General features: G+C 36.3%; 1 protein-coding gene across 1 annotated transcript in view; it reads right to left on the bottom strand.

Moving 5' to 3' along the window:
* The window catches only part of ANGPT1 (angiopoietin 1), a 151,053-nt gene extending 127,453 nt beyond the window's left edge, over positions 1–23,600 (bottom strand). The window contains exon 1 of the mRNA XM_021546436.3: positions 22,876–23,600. Within this exon, the coding sequence (XP_021402111.1) occupies positions 22,876–23,172 (297 nt within the window). The 5' untranslated portion in view covers positions 23,173–23,600. The remainder of the gene's footprint in view (positions 1–22,875) is intronic.
* Between the last annotated feature and the right edge of the window lie 216 nt (positions 23,601–23,816).

Genomic DNA, 23,816 nt, shown 5'->3' with positions numbered 1-23,816 from the left:
GTTTAAGGTGTCCTATAATCACAAGTGACTTTAAAGCTAATAACTAACTTCCACAGACACTTTTGTTTAAGAGATAACCACAATGTGTCGCAAGCATATTTTTAGCATTAAGTTTTAACATTGATAAACAGAATCTTGACTAAGGAAAAAAATGTAATAAATGTAATAGTTTCTGCTCTTTCTGAGACACTTCATTTGACTATCTATAATACCCTCTCTTTTGAAAAAAATATCATTTTTATGTTTACCTCTCATATTCATCTTAGTAATTGCATCCACTGACTTTCAGTCCTGGAGATATATATTAGGCAGTAAATATACCTCTATCCTTGGTATACAAAACATGGACTGTATTGTTTGTTTGGCCAGCTAAAAAAATTTGCAATAAACTTAAGGTATTCTTCTACCTTTGTATTAAAGCATCAGGTAGTGTCTTTGAATAGGTTTCTGTGACTCACACCATTTTTAACTGCTTCTCTGCTTGCTGAATTTTAATGACATTGTCCTGGTTCCAGCTGAGACAGGCTTAAATTTTGCAGTACCTTGGAAGGAACACGTCTGGGACCTGGAGGTTACTCAAGTCATTGAGCAAGTATACCACCTCAAGTCATTGCCAAAGGAATGAGAAGGGAGTCTTTTCCAGGGAAGAAAGGTTCCAGTCTGGAGGGAGCCATTGGATATTACCCGCTGTTAGGGAGGGGAGGATGGGTGAGAGTGGGGCTCTATGTGAATCATTCCTTTTCCTGTACCCTCTGTCATTGGTATTGTTGCTGTTACTGTTCAGATTCTTATCTCATTGGTGTTAACAGTAAATTTTTCTTATCTCAACCTGTGATCTTTGCCTTTCCTGCTTCCAATTCCCCCCTCCATCCTGCCACAGGGGATGCAAGCAGTTTTAGTGGGAGTACAAAATTGGAGAATACCATTCCTAAACCAGAGCATATGCCTGAAAATAAATACTTTGTTTCAAAGGCTGTTTTCCACTGCACGGTCCTGTCCAAAAGCGTTAGTTCAGTTAACAAGGCAAGGGTTAACTGACATGGTCAAACAAAGCAGAGCCCAGGCCAACTGCAGCAGTTGATGCTTTTGAAGAACAGTCCTGTCTGGTAACACCGACTTCCTCTCCAAGAGCTTTTCCTACTTCACAGAAGATGCTTTGAGGGACCAAGGCTGTAGCTTTTATCCCAGTTCAGGACTGGGAGAGCAAACAGAAGAATGAGATGATGAGTAAGTTCTTCCTAGATACTGGATGGCAGTGCAAAAACTTTCTGGGTGACCTCTGTGTGCTAGGACAGCCATACAAAGTAAAGATATGTGGTTTTAGTCAAACAACCACTGCTGGTCAGAAAACCCAAGAGTCCAAACAAACTGGACCAAGCAGGACAATATACAGCCTTTTTTTGCCCTCTCATATTAGATCATGCACTGGATATTTCAGAAAATTCAGAGCCTGATAAAACAAAACCAAAGTCTAAGATAAAGATTGTTTCACAAACTTTGTGTCTCCTTAGCAAAAAGTACTGGAAATATTAAAACAGATTTTCCTATGGAATTCTTATCCCAGGTTTTCTATTATAAAGAAGTTGATACATTTCTTAACCCATAGGCATTGAAATATTAAGATAAAATAAGCATCTGAATGTTTGGAGGTTCATCCAAAGTGATCTTGAATTCTGATCTTGTAACTAAAATTGACTTTGACTCACACAAAGTTCTGGTAATCCAAAGTACTAGGGAACTGTAATATTCTGCATCTTTAGCCAGAAGGGAAAGATGCATTTCCTTTGGGAAATATATGTCTTTTAGAAAAAAGATAATTAACTAAAACCAGTAAGTATCCACATTACTGGAACCCAAACAACCTTCTCACTTTCTGTGGAATTCTTTTTTGTTTCAGTTTCCGTCCATAAATTACACAAACCCCATTCCAATTTTTAAAAGCAACAAGCCTCACAGACGTTATGAAAAGACACAAATTCAACATACCAAAAGAGTCTGTTTATTTCTGAATGAACATCTAATTTGTTTTTACTGAAATTCATTGCCAAACTTCAGATGGTTTTAAGGCAAGTAGAATTATGATCATCATGGAATTCCAACATAAACACATACTATGAACACCCTTATGGGAAATGCATATACCCTTATGTGAAATAACCTTGAGGTCATAAATAACGTAGGACACATCTTCCTATCTATGGCAAATATGGAGCAAGACTTGAAATCAGTTCTGGAGCTATTGAGATACCTCAGATGCACTTTTTCCACCTACTAGTGTTTCCAAGAGAAAAACATTAAGAAACAGAGGCTCTTCAATCTAATATGTTTAACACTGTTCCAAAACTGTTTCCCCTTTAAAGAATTCCAAATTATTGTTGTAAGAATATTTCATGAAAGGAGTTCAAATACAAAAATTGCAGTGGAAATCTGCTTTTTAGGCAGGATTTGTCACTTTCACTACCAGGCTCCTGTGTGGCCCAACACAAAGCGATTTCCAGGCTCCCAGCTCTGCAAAGATCCACTGAACAGATTTGCAGGGACCTGTGAAACAGAATGTTCTGGGATTGACAGATTCCAGGTTCTCCAAGGTTAGAAAGCTCTTGGCTGAATTTCATCCTGGAGAGCCAAAAAGCCAGGAGTTTCAAAGCTCATGGGAGCCATAACATCCAGATGCCAAGGTTTCTGGGTCAGCTTTGATTCCTAGGCACTCCAGCTCCTCCACACCCTGGGGTCTCAGGGAATCCAAGACCTGCAGCACAAAGCCAGCTCATCAGACTGGCTGTTTCTGAGCCAGGATTGCATTTCCTTTCACAGATAACTGTGAATAATAGATCCTGATAAAACTGAAACATGATTTTAAAATCTTGGAACATTCCTGAAACTACCTGAATTATTGAGCAATAGCAGAAAAATTACCTACAATGAATGACCAAAGGAAAAACATATTAATGAGGAAATAAAACTATGCCATAACTGAGACACTTAAATACATAGATCATAGAATATCAATTTATAAATAAAAAGAGTACAAGAAAGAAAGAAACAAGATAATTAGGTGGTGATGTAAATGTTGAAAATCAAAGGTAATCCATGTATGGCTCAAAAAATAAATGCATTTTTTGCAGTTTTTCATAAATATTTTGTATTAAGATTGTGGAGGCAGATGGCTACTTAGCATCTAGAAATTGAAGGTCCCATCATCAAATATCATATTTATTAGTTGAAGTTTAAAAAAATTTAAAAAATTAGAGAGAGGACTGTACAATCTTTCTCTCATTCTATGTAAACAAGTGCAAAAAGTGCTACTGGTGATGATTGAAAGTACAGAGTCCTAAATTGACAACAAACTAAAAGCAACCAGCATATTTTACTTTGAAAATAGTAGGCAAAAAAAATCAAGACAAAATTTTTCAATGTAAAATTACTTCCCTTCCTATCTTTAAAAAGTTTCCTCTTCAACTACCAATTTGCAGGATATTAAGCAGAAGCATTTAGGGTCAGTGTGTGTTCATTTCTTGCTGCTATATAACCTTTTGATATGTAAATTACAAAATTCAAGATTTAAATCACTCTATTATTTCCACCAAATCTGATAGATCGAGAATAATTTTTAATGACAAAAGAAACTCCTGTTAAAGTTTTGTTACTAAGAGCTATACTTTGCCTTCAAAGCAAAAGAGGTTAGTATTACTAAGGTGAATACATGTAGATTGTTACTGCTTTCACCAGAATTATTGTTATGTCTCATTTTTCACTATCACTAGGTAAAAATAAAGATACATTTTCTAACAGGATAGTTGAACAGTACACTCTGACATATTATTTGTAATTACTTTAACATCATACCCACTTTCAACCAAGCCAGCCTTGTTGAAGAGAGATTTCTTTTCACATTTGTAATGCAGTTAGCTAATGTTCTTTCTGAAGTCGCTATAAGGAGATTCTGTGACAATAAATAATAAACAAAATGTGGTAAAATTATTCTTCCAAAATATATTTTTTAATTCTGTCAAAATTGCAGATGCTTTCAGTTTCATTCAATATTGTTCATTTACAGAACATGTGAATTCCTATATGGGACAAAACCCTTTTTGCATCATATTCCTCAAGACAATGTGCTCAATTTATGTTAATTAGTTAATGATGCCAAACTTTCTTTGGAGCATGTGTTGAAATAAGAGTAAATGTAAATTTTTCTGCCTTTCCCAAGTATGGTGAGTATCCGAAAGAAAAAATTACATCCTCAAAAGTTAGACTACCTCCAGATGAAAGCTGAATTTTAGTAACTCTAAAAATCTCCTTTGCTAGTAGAATCACTAATTCGAAGTGTATTTATCTCTCCCAGGTGCACTTCTCAGCATAGCTCTTTGTATCAAGGAACCTAATTATATTTGGAGGCCCTCAAATCTAGCTGCCTTTTTTACATCCTTTAGGGTGTTGCCCAAAAAAGGGGTCTTGCAGCTGGCTAGGAATCTCTTGGGCAACAAATGCAAAACATAAAAGTAGAAAACAAATTAAAAACAAGCATTCATTTAAGTTAGTGACAATTTAATTTGAAAATATGCTTTGAACCATATGTTTAAAATTATGTGTTCATATGCAAAAGAAAACAATGCCCATTCTGCTTCTAGTTACATTTTGTTGATCTCAGCAATGATGTACAAATCTACGGTAAACAGAAACAGAACAAGAGCAGTGAATATTCCAGTAAGCAGAACGAGAAAGAGTGAAAATAATAAAAATCAAACTAATATTAATATTGCATAGGCCTGATAGAATAAAGAAGGCTATATAAATAAAGATAATCCTTCAAGTCCACAGAAAAGATTATTTTACTGTTGCAAGAAATATTTGACGTATTGCTAGTAGACCTGTTAATTTTTTTTAGTTAAAATGTAGTCTACAATTTTTCAGACATAATAACATTGTTCCTTGAAATTTTCTTTCTTCTTGAATCATTCCTTCTTCCTACCAAAAATTTGATATGTTTTCTACTCAGCAGTTCAATAATGTCTTCACTGCTGACATTCCTTACATTTTTACCAAATCTGCTTGTTCTTATGCTATTTTATGTATTTTAATAAATTGGTCCCTAACATGCTATGCAAGAGAGATGACACTGGCTTGCCCTAACAGGCTGAAACTTCTAACCTAGAGGATATTTGAAAACCTGTAAGTCAAACCAAAGTATGCTATTCTAAATATTTATACGAAAACAACTTTTCTAAGACCTTCAGTAGAAGACATGTGAACATATATAAAGAATCAGGTTAAATAGCACACAAAATAGTAAATTTGGAAATATGCACATAATAGCAACATATAAAACACACTGCTTTGGTTGGTGTGTCTGAAAAGTCACACCGTGTGGGCTTAGGCAAATAAGTGTCAACATGGAGTCATTCATTTAAAAAATCAATTAAATATCCATATTTCCATAGTTATTTGTTTTGCAATGAATGCTACTTTGCCTGTGATAAAAAAATACATATCATAAAACAGTAGAAGAGTGTTGAAAAATTTGATCCAAAACTTTGTGCAGAGACTAACCCTTTTAAAAATGTTCATACTGTGTAGACATTTTGCAACAAAGTCATCTCTCTTATTCATAGTAATAGAACCATAAAATCATTTAGGTTGGAAAAAAACTTTAAGACCATCAAGTCCAATGATTAACCCAGCACTGTGAAGTCCACCAATAAACCATGTCCCTAAGCACCACATCTACAGTTTTAAAGACCTTCAGGGATGGTGACTCAACCACTTCCCAAAACCAACTGCTCTAACTACTAAAGTGATAATAATATTTTTATTGTCTTTTACAGCATTAGCCAGATTAACTTCTAGCTGTGCTTTGGCCCTTCTAATTTTCTCCATAGAGAACCTCATTACATCATTGTAGCACACCTGAGTGGCCTGGCCCTTCTTCCATAGGTCAGAATCCCTCCTTCCTTAGTTCCAGCCAAACCTCTCTGTTCAGCCTTGTCTTTCTGTATGTGTCACTTGACAAACAGAAATAGATATGAAATGTTTTGGTGTTTCCATGCATGGGTGTTGCTGAGGATTCATTGCTGGACCACAGCACTTCTCCTTTGCACATCAGGTTGTGTGACCAGGGCTTGTCTCTTCAGAAATACAAAAAACAGCCATATTAGAGGTTGAGTGAAAAAAGGAGATAGCATGGATGTGTGCAGGAGGTCTGACCAGTTTAATTTTCATTCCAATAAAGTAGTAAAATTCATCAAGGAGGCATCAAGGTGCATTAAAAATGAGGTTTTAGTGTAAATATGAGCATCCAGAAGCCTACCTGATTTAAATCAAAACCATTCCACTAACCTCAGTTGAGCAGCGTAAATTTACACCAGCTATGAAATTAGCCCACAAAACCCAAATTTTTTGGACAGCAGTGTAAGGAGTAACCTGAGAGAAGTTGGTTATTTACCATCTGTATTATTAGTATGGAGTATTTTGATAGCTATGATATAAAAACTGGAGCTACCTCAGGTCTTGATTCATTGTTGGCTGTACTTAGGTTTCCAAAATGCCTAAAGGTACATCAGCTTGTAAGTTGTGTGCCTTGGGTTTTCCAATGGGTAATAATAAGAAAATTTCTGCCATCTCTAAACTTTCTGGGTGTTATGAAGCTTTATTCACTGACATTTCTAAAATGTCTTGGGATCCTGAACACAAAAAGTTGTAGAAGTCTGATCAATTGTTGCCATTCTTTAAAAAAGGAATGCAAGACTGTAAAGCAAGCACAGAACCTCTGTCAGTATTGAGAGAGCTATAACAGGTATATGCATGGAACTTACAGCAGTAACACTGCTTCTTTCATAGGGCCAGAAATTTAACCAGCAGCTAGATATGCAGTCTTGATGGCACTGAAATTGCTTGAGTTCTGCCTTCAACATCACTCCATCTGGTGTTTCTATAGCTAGAATCTTTATTTATATCAGAAAATGTAAGTAAACCATTTCCAGTAATCTGAAATATAATCACTACAGTATTTTCTTCTCAAGTTTGTAATTAATTTTGTAAACTTTGTTTAAAGCTTAAAATCCTGTGAACATTTACTGCAATGAAACTTCATCTGTGCTAAAAAAAGAGGTGTTCCTGCTCCACTATGTTGCATTTAATGCATATTATTCAGCTGTCATAAATTGTGAAGGACAAGTGATTTTTATGTACATTCTGTAATTAAAAGAAATACTCAAAAATTGCATGACTTGCTTCCATGTAGTAATACTATAGAATAATTTCTGGGAAAACTGTTTTATTCCGGGGACAAAGTAATCCCAAGCAATGGCAATAACGGTCAAATTTTGCTTGAAAATTACAACTTTGATAAACAAATTTTCAAAAAGCACTACACAAAAGAATGACAAAGTTTAATTTCCTTGAGTTGTTATCAAAGATATAAGCTGAAAAATATTAGCAGGGTAAAAATTCAAGCAGAGAGGTCTTTTATGGGGAGGGGCACTCAAGTAGCCTGTATGATTTTTTGTAAATTTTATCTGGTGACCTTCACAGTAAGAATTTTTTTCTCAGTGTGCTGCAGTGTGGAAGCACAAAACTAAAGTGTATGTAGGCTTGCTGACTGATATATGAAATTAAAAGACATCTTTGTCATAAGAAACCAGAGAGATGACATAAAACCTTACCAAACAATATACACAGGCTCCAGCAAGTTCAGGAACAAAAGCGCCCCTGGTTTTCAGGGCATCTCTGCCCAGAGAAATTGTGGCTGCCCCATCCCTGGAAGGCCAGGTTGGGTGGGGGTTTGTGCAAACTGGTCTAGTGGAAGATGTACGTGACTGTGGCTGTGGGGCTGGAAATAGATGGTGTTTAAGGTTCTTTCCAACAATTCTATGATTTTAAAATCCAGATATGCATTTCCAGTATATCACTAAACAAAACACTGGAATATTATCATGTGTTCAATTGATATAACCAGCAGACTTCTACAAAGTGATTGCCTTAGGGCTAACTTGGGTGAGAGTAGAATCAGATTCCGGTATTATCTTGGTTTATGAAGGATAAGCCTAAATGTAATATTTGTGTACAGCCACAGTACATAGATGTATTTTCTAGCAAGAAAAGGGATGCACTGTTTTGGTGTCCTCCTGTTTATATGGAAACAGTTGCTTCTGCTGTTCCTTTTTTTTTTTCTTGAAGATAGAAAGAATATGCATGTGGAATGTTGTTGATGTAGAAAAGATCATGCAAACTGTCCCCACTGAACTAGAGGCATCTGAGTTCAAAGACAACTATTTGTAACTTTTCTTCCAATGCCCTTGGTTTCGGTTTAATTAAGAAAAATAACTTTTAGCTGGCTAATTTAGCTCATATGAAAGGAAAAAAAAAAAATCAATCTGCTGATTTTATCAGTAGGAAAGTGTTTTACAGTGACACTTCTTTCAGTTCTTGAAAAAATTCATATTTTTAAAAGAAAATGAAGATTGGTATATAAACAAATAGATAAAAAAATAGAAGAATTACATTACTTAACTAAGAATTCTATCCTGGAATTCTTGGCTGGAAACCACAGCATTTTGGTTTACAGTTGCTCTGTGACATGAGGCTGTTGTTACCTGAGTTCTCAAGACCTCAGATTGGAGTCTCTATTTTAAGAGTTTGGGGAGTTTTCTATTTTAAGGTATATTGAAAAAAACCCCACCCTAAACCATTTCCTGATTGGCTTCAGCAAAAGAAACACAAAAAATGATTCAAATGTCCATTAGATGCCAGATAGAATTCAAGACTAGGTTTAAATTAAGATAATCTGCCTGCTTATTTTGAGTACTTCTGTTTCAACAATTATCTAAGTTCCTCTTTGGTGTTTTAAAGGACTGAAAAGAAAAATAGTGAAAAAATGTATGCGAAGTTGCTTTTACGTTCTTTTTGACATGAAATAAAAAGGAAATACTGAAAATATCTCTATAAAATTATTCTTATGAGATGTACCTCATGATCCCCCTTTCAGGCCTGGAGAGTGCTTGGAGTAGGCTGTATGCATATAAAAGTTGGACACTGAATCCTATCCTGAAGTGAACAAAAATATCTCAGCTTGACTGCTTCTCATAGGCTGGACTTGAATTCTCTTCTTTTAGCTACTGCAGATGGATATTCAGTGGATTGTTCCACTGATGTGAGTGACTAGATTATTTCTGATTTATGTTGTTGTACCAGAGCTTTCTAAAGGTGTTTGGTTGGTTTTTTCATTATTATAAAACTTTCACTGCTCACAAATTTTGTTGGTATCTTTCTAGGCATGTGGAGGAAAGAACTGCTTGGGGATAGAGACCATGCTATAATTTCATATCTTAATGTGGTACCCCACAAATTCATGTTGACACAATGCAATGATTGTAGAGCATATTGTGAGGAAGCACATAATCCATTTTTTTGCCTCTGATTTTCTATAAATAACAGACTTCAGTCTCCGTGGGTGCCAGGCTAGTGTTTTGCAACATACCACTCCAACCCTTTAAAATTCCTCCTGACCATCTGGGAATTTCCTGTTCTGCCAAGTAGATTTGCCTTGATAGTGCTGGGGTCTGTCTGTCTCTTACTAGAGAGAAATCCCCTTATGTTAGGGCAGAAACCCTGGAACTTCTGCCACTTCTGAAAGTGACAGGAGAAGGAGAAAGGAAGGAGTCAGCTAAAGCTGGGTGGGCCTGAGGTTGGGAAAACCCCTTTTCAGAAGGGAAATTGAGCTTTTTCCTGCTGACTCACTGTGAGCAGCATCAGGCCAAGCTCCATATGAATACATTAACATCACATTCCAAGTGAGAGTCAAGACCCTTTTTTCAGTTTCTAATCCTCTTGAGTCTCTTTAATGATAATAATTTGGGTTTGTGGACTGTGTTGAAAACCTCCTTTGATTTTATGTTCCCACAGAAAATTGCTAGTTTTTCTAATTGGCTTTTTGGTAAGATCTCATGATAACAACACCTGGAAAATATCATAGCAATGCCAGGCTAAGCCTAAGAGAAAAAAAACCAAACTTAATATCCATTATGATAGAAAAAACACTGAGTAACTCTTACTTAGGATGTCTTAAATATAAAGCTTGTCTTGCATTATGAGTAGTATTCTAAAAATAGTCTTGCTTCAGCTTTTCTGAATGATATTACTATGGAAGTGAAAGCATGACAGCAGTCGAAACCATACTGGTAAAACTAATATTGAGCTGTCATCTTGAAACTTAACAATAATGAAAATGGGACATATTCCCTAAAAAACATTTTCAGTGTCCCATCATGATGAGTTATAGCCCAGAGAAAAAATAAAGACAAAACCAAACAGGACAAATTTTAGTGATGAACAACCAGAGTTTTGATCATGATTTCAGGAGCTCTGTATGATTTTGGTAGGAAAATAAAGAATAAAAATGGTGAAGTAGTCTTCAAAAATTCACATGAAAAAAGATGTCATGCTTGGTACATATTTTATGGATCAAGAATTAATGTCTTCTCTTCATGTCCATAACAGTGCAACAAAAATATTTTCAGTCTTGCTCAATTCTGCTTCCAGGAAATACCCCAAGGAGTGAGTGGCCAAATTACTAGATGTTTCCAAGATGTGTCGGAATACTAAAACCTGGCTCAAATAAACTTTTTTTCTTTTTCATTTTTTCCCTCTTATTACTAGGGTTCATAAGGCAGGTTTTTTCATAGGAGCTATTAAGGTAGAATATAACATACAGGTTTAGCACTAAAGAAATTCAATCACTAATCCTAGCTTTAGAAACTTAATTCTTGGCAGTTCTTTTATTTCAGTCTGTGTTTAATTTTATAACTATTTTTACTGTTGGTACATCAATTACACCTTAAAAGTCAATATATGAATACATTGAATAAACAATTAAATACTAAATTTATTCCTGTTCTGTATAGTGGCTTGTACAGCATGTGCCATAATGGTTATCATGCACTGGAAAAAAAAGGGTATTTAATGACAAATGTTTCTTTAGATAATCTGTGCAAGGAATTCTCCTTTTTTTTAACTTTTCTGTCAATGTGCTAACACTCCAATGATGAAGTTAAAACAATTCATTTAACCAGGTTAAAGCTTGCCTCATAAATATTCATATACCTCATTCATAATCCACATTTGAGGACCCTTAGCTCATTTGAGGTCCAGTTCTTAGATCTTGCAAAATTTAAATCTGGCAAATTTGGGCAAATGTCTTTCCAGTATTCCTGACCTCTAGCTCATCACCATAAACTGTCCAAGGTGCTCGCTTGATACTACATTGTTTCTTCACTTAATGGTATAAGCAGCAAACATAAAGACTATTTCTGAGGTTATCATTGATAGCTGCAAAGGCATTCCTGGTGACAAAGTGACACATTAGTTACAACCTGTAATTCCCCACATGGCATTTGAACTCCATTCAGCATTTCAGAATAGGATGCATTTTAGATATACCTTGATAACCAGCAAAATTTGGAGAATTTCTGGTTTCCTCAGTAAAACATGCTGCTGAGCATCTTCTCTTACTCACTCCTATATTCTTAAGTTTAGAAAAATAATTTTCTCATTTAAAAAAAAGATTTTATTTTGACTGTGATGAGTTTTTCTTCAGTAAGCTGTACTACTGCTGAAATACACAGTATTATGACATATCTAGAGCCACATACCTGTAAACAGTTTACATCTGCATTTTTTCAGGACATTTTACTGAACACAGTGCTGTATACCAAAGTAATTTCTCAGTCTTTTCTGTCACATCAGAACAAGGTAGCTGATTGTGTGTACTTTAGTGATATGCTGGTACCTTGACAGTCACAAATTTGTGGATTTTATCATTTACCCTTCCTCGTAATTTTTAATCAAATCCTCTATCAGCCTCAAATCAACAGACTTCTTGCTCTAAAGCACCACCCTCATCTCCCACCTCATATTTAGCCTCTCCCATTTCTCTCTCTGGGTCCCTTACACTTTCCCTGAGCTGACCCTCCCTAGACTAATGGTCCACAGTTAGAAATTGGGTCATCAAGAAGATCAAGACATTTTTTTTCCAAATTATTATTGAATTAATTTTGCTGTAATCATCATTTACCTTTAACAATAGTCTCGTGGTACACAGCAAACTCCTCTTCTCTTGTGTGTTTCTGCAAATACAGTTGTCTTGCTTATGCTTCCCTGCATAAAACTTTGGTATTGTAACAGGTACAAATAGTTCTTTTAACTACTGACATGAAAGCAGAGGCTCTAATGGTTAAACTATGGTATATCATACCATTAAGAGGTCAATGATGGTAGAGGAATATACAAAAGAACATTTATTGCATCAGCCAGAATTCTTAGAAAAGCCAAGAGATCAAACTGGATCATTCAAGAAAAATGTGAAGAGAAACAACCTTAATCATCGCCTCTGTATTTCACAGGCTAAAGTGATAAAGAATTTTGCAGTCCATATCTCCTCAACACAAAAATAGTAACACAGAAAAACCTTCTAGCAGAGCATTGATGGCCTTTCCCATTGACAGAAGTGACGCAGGAAAGATAGGTGGCCCTTGACCATTTATCTCTACTGTGGTAAATCACACACAGAGTGAAGTATGAAGTTTTAGCCAAGGAACAAAGGGGAATAGTTCATTCAGAAAGAGATTAGGTCATCACTTTGAGCAATTTTCTTTCTAAGCAGATCCTCAAAATTCCAGGCAAAGCACCAAAGGCATTGTGGTTTGGGGGCTTCCCATTACTGTGTTGATCTGCTGATGTGGCCTATAAGGCTACTGGAATTTTCTGATGAATTAAGACTGGGAAGGGTAACTATGACACACATAAATATACTTAATACTTAAATGATAGAGCCAGTGATTCTTAATCCTCATTTCAGTTACTTTTATCTGCATATGAATGCCCAATTTTTGAAAGGCTGCAGGAGTCTTCTTTGAGTTCTTTGGTGCTGCAAGAGAACTAAAGGAAACAGATTTTGTATTAAGCATTTCTCTGAGATCTCAGAAATATTAAGTAATTTCTACACAGGATTTTAAATTTTAAAAAATATATATTTTTAGGAGTAGTAGTCTGATAGTGATATAATTATTTGAAGATCCTTCCTTGCCTTTTTGAGACACAAATACATGACTCATAAGTGAGAAGAGAAAGACATGTAAGTGACCCTATTATTCACCCTCATTGTTACCCACACACTGAACTGATGGCAGAGTTTTAAAGAAAAGATTTATTTAATACCGTTTTCTTTCTTTCAAAATACTTCTACATGAGAACTAAAATTCCCAGAAAATAAATATTGCTAAAGCTGCTCAAAGCTGAATATATGAAAGTGAAAATCAGCACTGTAAAACCAAAAAATTTCATTCAACAACTAAGTCATTTTTTCCTAATTCTGCACTGTGCAAAACCATATTTGCAGGCAATATATTCCAAAAGAAAAATACACTTTTATAAACATAGGCTGACAGCTTTACTCTTTGAAACTTTGCAAGTTCCTTCTGCAGCTTTAGGTTGGTGGATCACAGATCAGGAAGCTAAAAGTCTGACCTGCTCTGACCTAATAATAGTGTTATCCCTAAGACTTAAATTTTGTAACTTAAATAGGCTCTTTTAAGAAAAATCTCTTGCATACAGAAAGCGTTTAAGGGAAGTTCAGATGTGAAAGAAGGAAGGGTCCAGTCTATAAATGGCACATCAGCCTGCAGCAGAAATCATTTTTAGATTCAAAACTGATTAGCACCAATTTGATCATCTGTGTTCTAGTGTGAAAGAAGCCATGCTGTCAAAACCAGACAAATTACCCTCTAAGGTTGTCTGCTCATACTCCAAATTTTCTCCTGCAGTTCTCTAGTCTTGCTTTGATTTCATCCTGGGAAGAATGCCCAGAGTTTATCCTACCTCTACTGTAATCTCTCAAGCTTCCTTGGTACAAGAGGAGGAGAAAGAACACCAGTACTAAATTTCTCAGGCAGAACAGAATCAGAAGAAAATTAGGCTAACTGGATCAAGTGATTTTTTTGTTGTTTCCATACATTCCTATGTCAGAAGGAATGCCTGGTACCTCTATTTGCAACAAGAGAACTAGAGACAACATGACAAATGGCAAGAATTTAAAAATACAAATCCCCAGAAGAAGAGATGAAGAATTATAGCTATACACCTCTGATTTTCTATTAAAGCAGCAGATGTCATCAATGTACAGAGCAGAAACAGGTTTGTCTTGCAACACAGGCACATTTAAGGACAGAAACATGTCTGGGATGGGGAGAACAAAAGTCCATACTTTTTCCAGAATATATGAAAATTCCTGCTTCATATACATTCTGGAAGGGACAAAAGAAACGTGCTTTTGTAAAATGTTTTCTCAGCAATACAGCTGGGGAATTGTTCACACGGAATTAATGCATGTACAACAAGCAAGATTTCATCTTGCTACCAATTTTTTTTTTTTAAGCCAACAGGTCAGTTAGAGGAGAACAACAGATTGACAGCAGGCACATTGGGATAAAACAAGAGAATGGATTTAACAAACAACACTTAAAAACAGATTTCTAAGTATCTTGAACACCAAATACTCCAAAGATCAAAATGCCTAAGTGTGCAGACACTCACACCAGACTGAGTTGTTGAAGGGAAAGAAATTCTACAGACTTCTTAGAGAGTTTTTTATCATCCAATTTTTACTCATAGATATTCTACACAGATTTTTCAACTGCAAAATTTTACATGGACTTTCAGTCTATTTCTCTCTTCTTTAAGGAAGGATTAGTAACACAGATCATATGATCCTTCACATACTATCATATAACAAACCTTTAAAGTACCTCTCCTAAAGACACACCTATTCCACCATGAAACTATCATAATTCTCTTACTCTTGCCCTTTTCTTATTGTTTTCTTTTCTTTTCTTTTCTAATTTCTCCTTCTAGAAGCTAGTAAAGGAAGTATAAGAAATTTCTTTCAATCAGTTACCTCCATGGCCTTGAATACAGACTTTCTATATGACTTCCTCTGAGTAATTACAGCATTATCTTAAACAATTTTTTGTGGGTTTATTCTATTTAAATCTGAAAGCAAATAATTTATACAGTGTAACTTGAACATCCTTCTAGCTGACCCTGTACCTGTCTTGCTTTGACCATCTGCATCATATACGTGTTCAGTGCTGAGTGTAACTCACTGTTAGGTCTTATTTAGACAAGAAAGTTATGCTAGTTTGATTTGCACCAGTTTTAAACAGGGCTAATTAAACTGGTGCAAGTCCCTGATTAGAATTCTTACCCTAGCTGAGTAGTGACTTACACTGTCTTAGATTAACCTGATTCCTAACTAAGGCAATGAAAAGTGACTCTTGATCTTTGTGCAGAAATATTAATGAGAACGCAGTGCAAATGTGCAACAATTTATGGCATTTCTAAGTTACCCTTCCAAGTAAATATTCACCACCCTGGTGTTTCATAACACTGTCTAAAATATGCACATGTGGTTGCAAAAAAATAACCTTGTCTTAAGTACAGCTTGTTTCATAAAAAAAAGGTTTTTCTATGAAATATGAAACTATTTCAATTTCCTTTTCCTGATCAAACTTCAACCTCTTAACAAGAGAGGAAATTCTTATGCTACTGGGAAGACTTTTACACCAGGGCTGTTTATTCAAGACACTTGAGCTGCTGGTGTTAAAGATGCATTCACAGCAAACTTAAACCATGATACTGGTTCTAAAAGGTCCTCATTTATTAGCTCTTCCTTGTTGTAAATAAAGACAATAAGACTGAACTAAGCTAAACCATAAATTGAGTTAAATACAAGTAGATGGTTAAGTATCTTCACCTTTCAGATTTTTCTTGCAATAGATCATGCAAATGACCCCAGTTTTGATAAAAACAAGTTAATCCAAAATTTTTGTTAATTTTGGGAAATTAAAAAAAATAATCATAAATTATTTAACATTTCATTTTGTTAATTAACAAAAATAAGCATTAGCACTGAATAACAAGGCATTCCTCAGTGGTCATGAGAATCTGCACAAGACTCAGTGTCTTGCAGATGGACTCAGATTGGAGCAACAGCTACTGGATGGGTTTTAAAAACCCTGCAAGAATGAGGACTATTCTGACTGTGAACAGGACACAAATAACCCATTTAGCCAACTGCAACCCTTGATATTCTTGGCTTAAAAGATGTATATTCATTGTATTTATATGCTTATTTTTTATGAACTACTTTAGTTACTTTCCTTTGTTACTTTCCTTATAGTTACTTTATAGTTACTTTCCTTCCAAAAGGTTTATAATCTCACCTTTTCTGTAAATATTGAAAACAATATTATAATAAATACATTGTTAAGGGCACAAAATATTTTCCACAAGAAAGACTCCAAAAGCAACACAAAAAAAATAACATATTAAGCCTCCCAACAGCCTTGTGAAACTGAGTAGTAGTGCTATGTCTGTATTAGAAAAGGGAAACTAGAATACTTAAAGTTTACAATTTCCTAGCAATCACAAGTGAAGTCCATACTACAGGCATGGACAGAAGTAAAGCTTAAATCCATCACACTTAACTGAGGCATTTAAATCAGGAAGTGAGCTGCTCAGGATTTTCCTGGGGTCAGTGAAGAGAAACAGGGACTTCCACTGAACAGTTTAGACAGCTGAGTCTTCCTCTGGCCTTGCTACTGTCTATTGACACAGCACTATGAGATTCCCCACAGCAAATAAAAAACTATTTGGGTAACTGGCATTCTCCTGGAGAAGCTGCCAGCCAGTGATTTGGACAGGTGCAGTCTTTACTGGGTTAAAAACTGGCTCTAAGACTGGGCTCAGGGTGTGATAGTGAATGGTGCTACTTTCAGCTGGTGGCCAGTCACTCTTGCGTTCCCCAAGGTCCAGTATTGGGGTCAGCCCTATTTAATGACTTTTTAAATGAACTGGATGAGAGGACTGAGGGTATCCTCACTAAGTTCACAGATTTCATTGAGTGAGAGTGTTGATCTGCTGGACTGTAGGAAGTTTCTGCAGAGGGATCTGGACAGGCTGGATCTATGGACTAAGGCCAGCTGTATGAGATTAAACAAGGCCAAGTGCTGGGTCCTGCCTTTGGGTCACAACAAACCCCTGCAGTGGGAACAGTGGCTGGAAAGCTGCCCACTGCCAAAGGACCTGGGGGTGCTGGTTGACAGCTGCTGAATGTGAGACAGTGCATGCCCAGGAGGCCAAGAACACCAATGGCATCCTGGCCTGGATCAAAAATAGTGTGGCAAACAGAATCAGGGGCACTGTACAGGGCACTAGTGAAGCCACACCTTGAATGCTGTGTCCAGTTTCAGGCCATTCAATTCAAGAAAGACAGTGAGTGTCTGGAGCAGATCCAGAGAAGGGCAATAAAGCCGGTTTAAAGAGAAGTTTAAAAAACAGTTTAAAAGCAAGTTATATGAGGAGCAGCTGAAGGAACTGAAGTTGTTTAGTGTGGAAAAAAGGAGGCTAAAGGGGACCTTATCATTCTCTACAACTATGTGAAAGGAGGTTGTAGTGAGGTGGAGGTTGGCCTCTTCTCCCATCAGGGCAGGGCCAGAGGAAATGGCCTCAAGCTGTGCCAGGGAAGGTTCAGGTTGGATGTCAGGGAAAAAATTCTTCATTTAAAGGGTGGTTAAGCATGGGTAAAGGCTGCCCAGGGAGTTGGTGGAGTCACTGTCCAGGAAGTTGTAAAAGAAATGACTGGATGTAGCACTTAGTGCAATGATTTAGTTAACACGGTTATGTTTGATTCAAAGGTTGAACTTGATCTTGGAAGACTTTTTCAACCTTAATGATCCTGTGATTCTATACTTCTAAATTTGGGATGATGCAGGCCTGACATACCCAATCTCATTACTTTTCTCCCAGTGTTGTATTTTTTCCCCCAGGGCACACAGCACTGTGGAGTAGGTTGCTTGGTTGAATGGGAACAATGAGTTCTCAGCACCCTGTATATATTTACTGTATATTAGTTTCATTTAGAAAAGCTCTCAGTGCTCCAAATAAGATCTCCCACTGGACATCTCAGTTGGACAATTCTGATGACTAATAGATGTAATATTTTATTGTTACCAGAAATTTCCTAATTACAGCTGTCATCACTGTAAATAAACACATTCAGTTCCTACTGAACATTATGATAAAGCCTTCCCTCCAAGCATGGGAAATATTTTTTTAAGTAATTTGCTACCAAATGTGGCAACATGTGAAACTGTCCTTCAGTCTAATTCCCTGATTCTTTTGCTTCTAAAAAAAAACAAACCTTAATTGCCAAATAAATTATTCTCCAATAATGTAAAGCTTTCAGGCATTTCCACATTTGAAGTATGGCCTCTTTCTTGTGGGTGCATCACAATATTCCAACGACTTGAGCAATTTGATTAACAAAGCTTTGAAAAGCAGGCATGTTTTTGGCCAATAGATTTTTTTCGGGGAAAATAAGCAATTTTGGATTTATACTCAAACATTGATTTTCTTGGAGCCAGTTTATTTCCATTAAGACATTTTTACTCCTTAAATTTTGATTTTATAAATATATACTTGCTTATTGAGTAGTACACTAAGAAATCCCACTATTTTGTATTCCACCCTTTGCTTCACATTTTTGGGAACTGCATTTCAAATATCACTAGGATGAGGCTCTCCTTTGGATATGAGAATTCATTGACTTCAAAGCAGAAGGGAGCACCCAGATTAATGAGCAGCCTCTGTATCTAAAAAATAAATACAGGTTTGAGCTGGATGCCAAATAGTGCCCAGTTTTGGATGCAAATTTCTCACTGTTTTCTTTTAGCTCTGGTCTACCTTGAGAAAGAAAAGATTTACTGGAAAGCTATTCTTCACACAGCTCTGTTAGTAATGCTCATACATGCAGAATTGCAGATTGTAAATCCAGAATCCAGTGACCATCTTTTGTTTGTGAGAGTTTTCAGGAGTTCATCCTGCATCTCCTGGTTGCATTTAACATCCAAATATTATGTGAACTTTTAGGTCACATGTGATATTGCAACATAATATGAAATGAAACATAATTATAAATAAAATGGAACTTTTAACATTTCTTGTGATAGTTCAACTCCTGAAAATTGGTTTCTTAATATGAAAAAATTTTCACACCCACACAGTGACCATCTCCATCTTTATATTAACATAAATTTGCCTTATAGGACATGAATACAGCTCTTTAGATCTGTACTGCTCAGGGTAGGCTCTGTCACATTTTCACTCAGCTTACTGTGTCATAATTCCACTCTGCTTCACAGCAAGAGTGACAGGAAAGGGATTTTCCCATCTTCAGCAAACTATATAAAATCCAAGGCAAAAATCAGCTATTATATTTTATTGCAGAAAACAGTAGATAAGCCCTGATAGTAAAGACAGCACAAAGGGGCAGACTTTCAGTGGAGCCACAGCACACAGTGACAGACGCTGGTCTTTCCAAATTCCATTTGTTTCTACATAATGGATGGCCTCCTCAAAAACTAGACCCCTTACCTGTTTAAAACCTAGGTGGGCACTTGTGTTGTTACTGTTGCAAAATAAGGAAGTCAAGAAAGACCACAAAAATAATTTAGTATATTTATTCTAAGAATGAACTTTTGACTATCAAAGGGTTACAGATATCCCAGAAAAACCGTTCATCATTTCTTTCTTTAATGATTGTAGCTGATAAATAACAGCACGGGCACTTTGAAGGGAGAGGAAGTGAGTGGAAGCTGCCCTTTTTTTTTTTTTTTTGGTCTATCTACCTTCTTGTAATACTTGTATGTGTTAGCTTCTAATTATATACTTTTATAGGTTTTATGGTACTCTGCTTATATAATGAGAGAGAAGAAAAGAAGCAGTAGATCATGTAAAACTCACTCATTACTGTTATAACAATTATTACCACCATTTAGATGTCAGGAAAACTATATGGAACACTCATCTATAGAGCTATCCTGAATGTACACTGAGTCCACCAATACTGTAAGCTCAGCAAGCCAACAGCAACTTCCTAAGCAAGACATGATGATAACATTTCATGTAACTCCTCTTTGGCAATACTTAGACACTGCAACTAAATACCAAAGAGTGTCACGTGAGCCAGTCAGTAACTGCAAGAAAGAAAATGTGATGAACTGTTTGTTTTGAACTATCAGTATAAACATATTGCAGAAATGAAATCCAAGCTTAAACAATGGGGAAAGCTATCCGGTATTAAAATAAACAGTTCTAGGAAAATCTCTAAAAATGTTTACCAAGTCATCTTCTTCTGCAAAGTTTCTGTGCAGAGCATTTTGCCATGTCCCTGGTTTGTCAACCAACCCCACTTACACTGATTATAGATATGCAAATTATAATGGACAAGGCTGGGCCTTAATTGCCTATAATTGGCTTCCCAAGCAAGGGCATTTTTATCCACAATCAAGTTTGTAGGTCATCAAAGAAGCAATTTTGCATTAAGAAAAAAAAATTACATTTTTTACAGAAAAGTATATTTGTTTTGGTTCTAAAAATCTGATAGTTTGGATATTAAATAACAATTTTAAATTAAAATTTAAGCAAGCCATGATTCTTACAAAATTTTGCAGTAAGTATTTTTCAAATATCACGGGGAGCATTTGTGCTTAGAAAATAATTCACTTTGCCAAGCACTGCCTATGTAATTTTTTATTGAAAGCTATATATATGACCTGAAGTAATAAGCATAACTCCTTTGCCTATGTCAGACTATTTCTAAAATTCTTAAACATTATTTCTGAGTATAAGTATTCTCTTCCAGTGAAAGACCTGCAGTGAAAGACCTGCAGCTGTTAATTATTCTTTAGTTTATTCACAGCAGGTGCATTGTAAAATGCTGCCTAGTGTAGAAAGTTTAGGGGAAAAATAAATGCAGAGTATAAAAATGAGATGTGAGATACCTACATTATATATTCATTACACTTGAGAATTATGCAGGTTTTGAAAGGAAATGAGTTATGGCTGAGATGCTTTGTAGTGGCAACAGCAACAAAGCAAATTCAGTATTCAGAGATGCTATAAAGGAGCTGCATCAGCCTCATTTGTTCAGAGTGAGACATGGTCCTTCACAAGAGAAACAGGTCCTTTCATTCCAAGAGCTGACACATGGAGATACATGCATAATCCCAGTTTTATGCTAACCCCTGGGAGCAAGGCACTGGGGGCTGGGAGGGAAAGGAGGAGGGGAATAGTTCTGCCCTCAGCCGGTTTTACAACCATTGCAGAAGAAAACAGGCCTAATATAAATCCCTTTCACTGGGCTTCCTACCTGTTTAATCACTTCCCTCCAAAGTGTGAGAGGACTAACCCTCAGACATCCACACTCCAGAGACTCATATTTCCTCATGATCACTGTTGAAACAGTGATCTTAGTTCAGTCTCTAGTGGACAAACACAGAATAAGTCTTAGAAGCATGATTCAGCAGGCAATTTCCTCAAGTAAAATCATATGTGTATAAAAACAGAAAACAACTTTCCTCTTTTTAGTGCTTGTCTCAGCCTGCCAAGGCACAATAAAATAGTTTCTTTTCCTCTACATAAAACATCCGCTTATTTCCAGCCCTATATTCCCCCAAGGCATATCAAGACATTAAAAAATGAGAGAAGTAGTCTGAAAATTAAATGCTTGGTTATGTTTTCTATACAGAATCTCTTCTCTCTTGCTATGGCCAGATATGCAAGAGAACAAATAATTTATCAAAAACTCTAAAAATTCTAGTAGAGTTAGGTGGGTGAGGGACCAGTATAAGCTTTTTAACATATTTATGTCATATGCACTGTGTGGATGAAAGAAAACTTGTAAATGAGATAGGTTAGCAGCAACTGTGCTAATATGAAATTTCAGCCCACCTAGTAGAGTTAGAGTTTTATTGATGTTCATTCTTAGTATGAACCTCAGTTGGAGTTAAATACTGCATCTCTTGAATGGGTACATACAGAAGTTTTCTCGTACCAGATTACATGACTAGTTCCATCACTCAGTCGTGCAATTTTCTAAGTTTTGCCAGGTCAAAATGGCAGCATGTGAATGGGAATATCACAAATAGCTATATATACAGACTGTTTATTTATTTTAACTGGTCATCTACTCCAAACCATTTTCTTTACAAAGGTATGGACAATATCTGTGCAAGACATGTAATTTTACACATGTAAGTAATCATGCTAAGGTAACTAGAACTGCTCATATTTAAGCCTTTCAGACCCAAACTTCATAAAAATAATTACTTCTATTAAGTTACTGCAACACCTTGAAACCCATTTTCCCCTTTCTAGGAAAGAATGCACATAGATAAACACAAATTGAAGCAGGCTGTCAAGACCAGTGTATTCAACATGGCAAAAAATGTTTACTGTGAAGTTTTAGAAGTGTGAATGTCTATATATTTTCCATTTTTTTTTCTAGGAATCAGAGGGGTAGAATAGTACTACAGGACCTGTTTATGGAGGAACAATGATATTCTTAACCCAGTGCCCTTAAATGCTGATTTTTTTAAATGCTCCCTTTTGCTGTCACAGTAGCAGGTATCCTGCATGACATCTGAGCTGAATCTGTGAACTATAAGTAGAGCTTATAAGAACTTCGTATGCTCTGTCAGTAGAGTCTCTGGAGGATTTCTGTGTCCTCCGACTCACACGCATCCATACTTTCTTGAAAAAAAAGCCTTAAGAAGTCACATCTTTCAGTGAAGTGAAGAAAATTCAGCTCCCAAAAGCAATGTCACTAGCAAGGGTGCACTCCGGCTAAAATATTTCTTTCCTACACAGCCAAGAACTGTATCAATCCTTATTACTTCTGTTCTCATAGAAACTAACAAAAACTTTGAACAGCATAAACATTCCCCAAAAAATCATTTAGTGAGAAACAAAAAAAGAAGCACTTACTTTTTGCAGCCACTGAGTGTAATTTTCCATCACATGTTCCAGATGTTGCAGTTTCTGGGAAGAGAAATCCTGTTCCACGTGAGGAGCATCTCTCTGAAGAGCATTTGTGTTGTACTGGTCTGTTGTGCTTTCACGACAGTTCCCGTCCTGTTCCGGCAGAATGAAAGTATAGGTGCACTGCCCGTGCTGAACCCGGTTAAATCTTCTCCCACTGCCTTCTGAACCCCGACGCTGGTTAGAACAGCCTACAAGAGCAAGAATCATTGCCAGGAAAGCAAAGGAAAAGAAAACTGACATGTTATTTTTACTTTCCTTTCCTGCTTTAAGAAAAACTTTTTCTTCCTCTTTCTTTAAATTTGTTCTTAATTTGCCTTAAAGTCTTTGGAAAAAAGAGCGGAGCAGCACACTTTAACAATCAAGCTTGGATAAACTGCTTTTTTTTTTTTAATTTCACTGTGAGGATAGCTTCCTTAGTTAAAATTGGGAATATTTATTGCATAGTAGCTAAGATTTATTGTTTCCTTTCTGTTACAGTCCAGCATGTAGCTTGCTTTAGTCAGCTGCATATGCATATCCCAGTCTCTTTCCCCTACACTATCTGCTGCAGAACTGCTATTTTCTCTCAGGCTTCAGTGAGTTTTATTAAGGTTGCACTTTCAAGCCAAGCTGGAAGCAAGCAGCCTTTCACAAGATGACTTGACAGGAATGCGTGTATGAGTGCGCCCCTATGCTAAGGATGGCTGATGGCTCACTACAGAGGGATCATCTTACAAACTGGCTGGATGCATGACCTCAATCATGCATGTCTGCCCAGCCCCTGCTGCACACAACTGCTGGGGGCTTTGGGAAAATTCACGTAAGTTTAATAAGTCAGTCCACCTTAATAGGCTTCATATGTTCGCACTGACCTATTAAAATGTAGATAAAGTGTAGAAGTTTGT

Source organism: Lonchura striata, chromosome 1 (assembly GCF_046129695.1).
Source record: "Lonchura striata isolate bLonStr1 chromosome 1, bLonStr1.mat, whole genome shotgun sequence".
Classification (NCBI taxonomy): domain Eukaryota; kingdom Metazoa; phylum Chordata; class Aves; order Passeriformes; family Estrildidae; genus Lonchura; species Lonchura striata.
The sequence above is the reverse complement of the archived record's forward strand: the minus strand, read 5'-3'. Positions and strand labels throughout refer to the sequence as shown.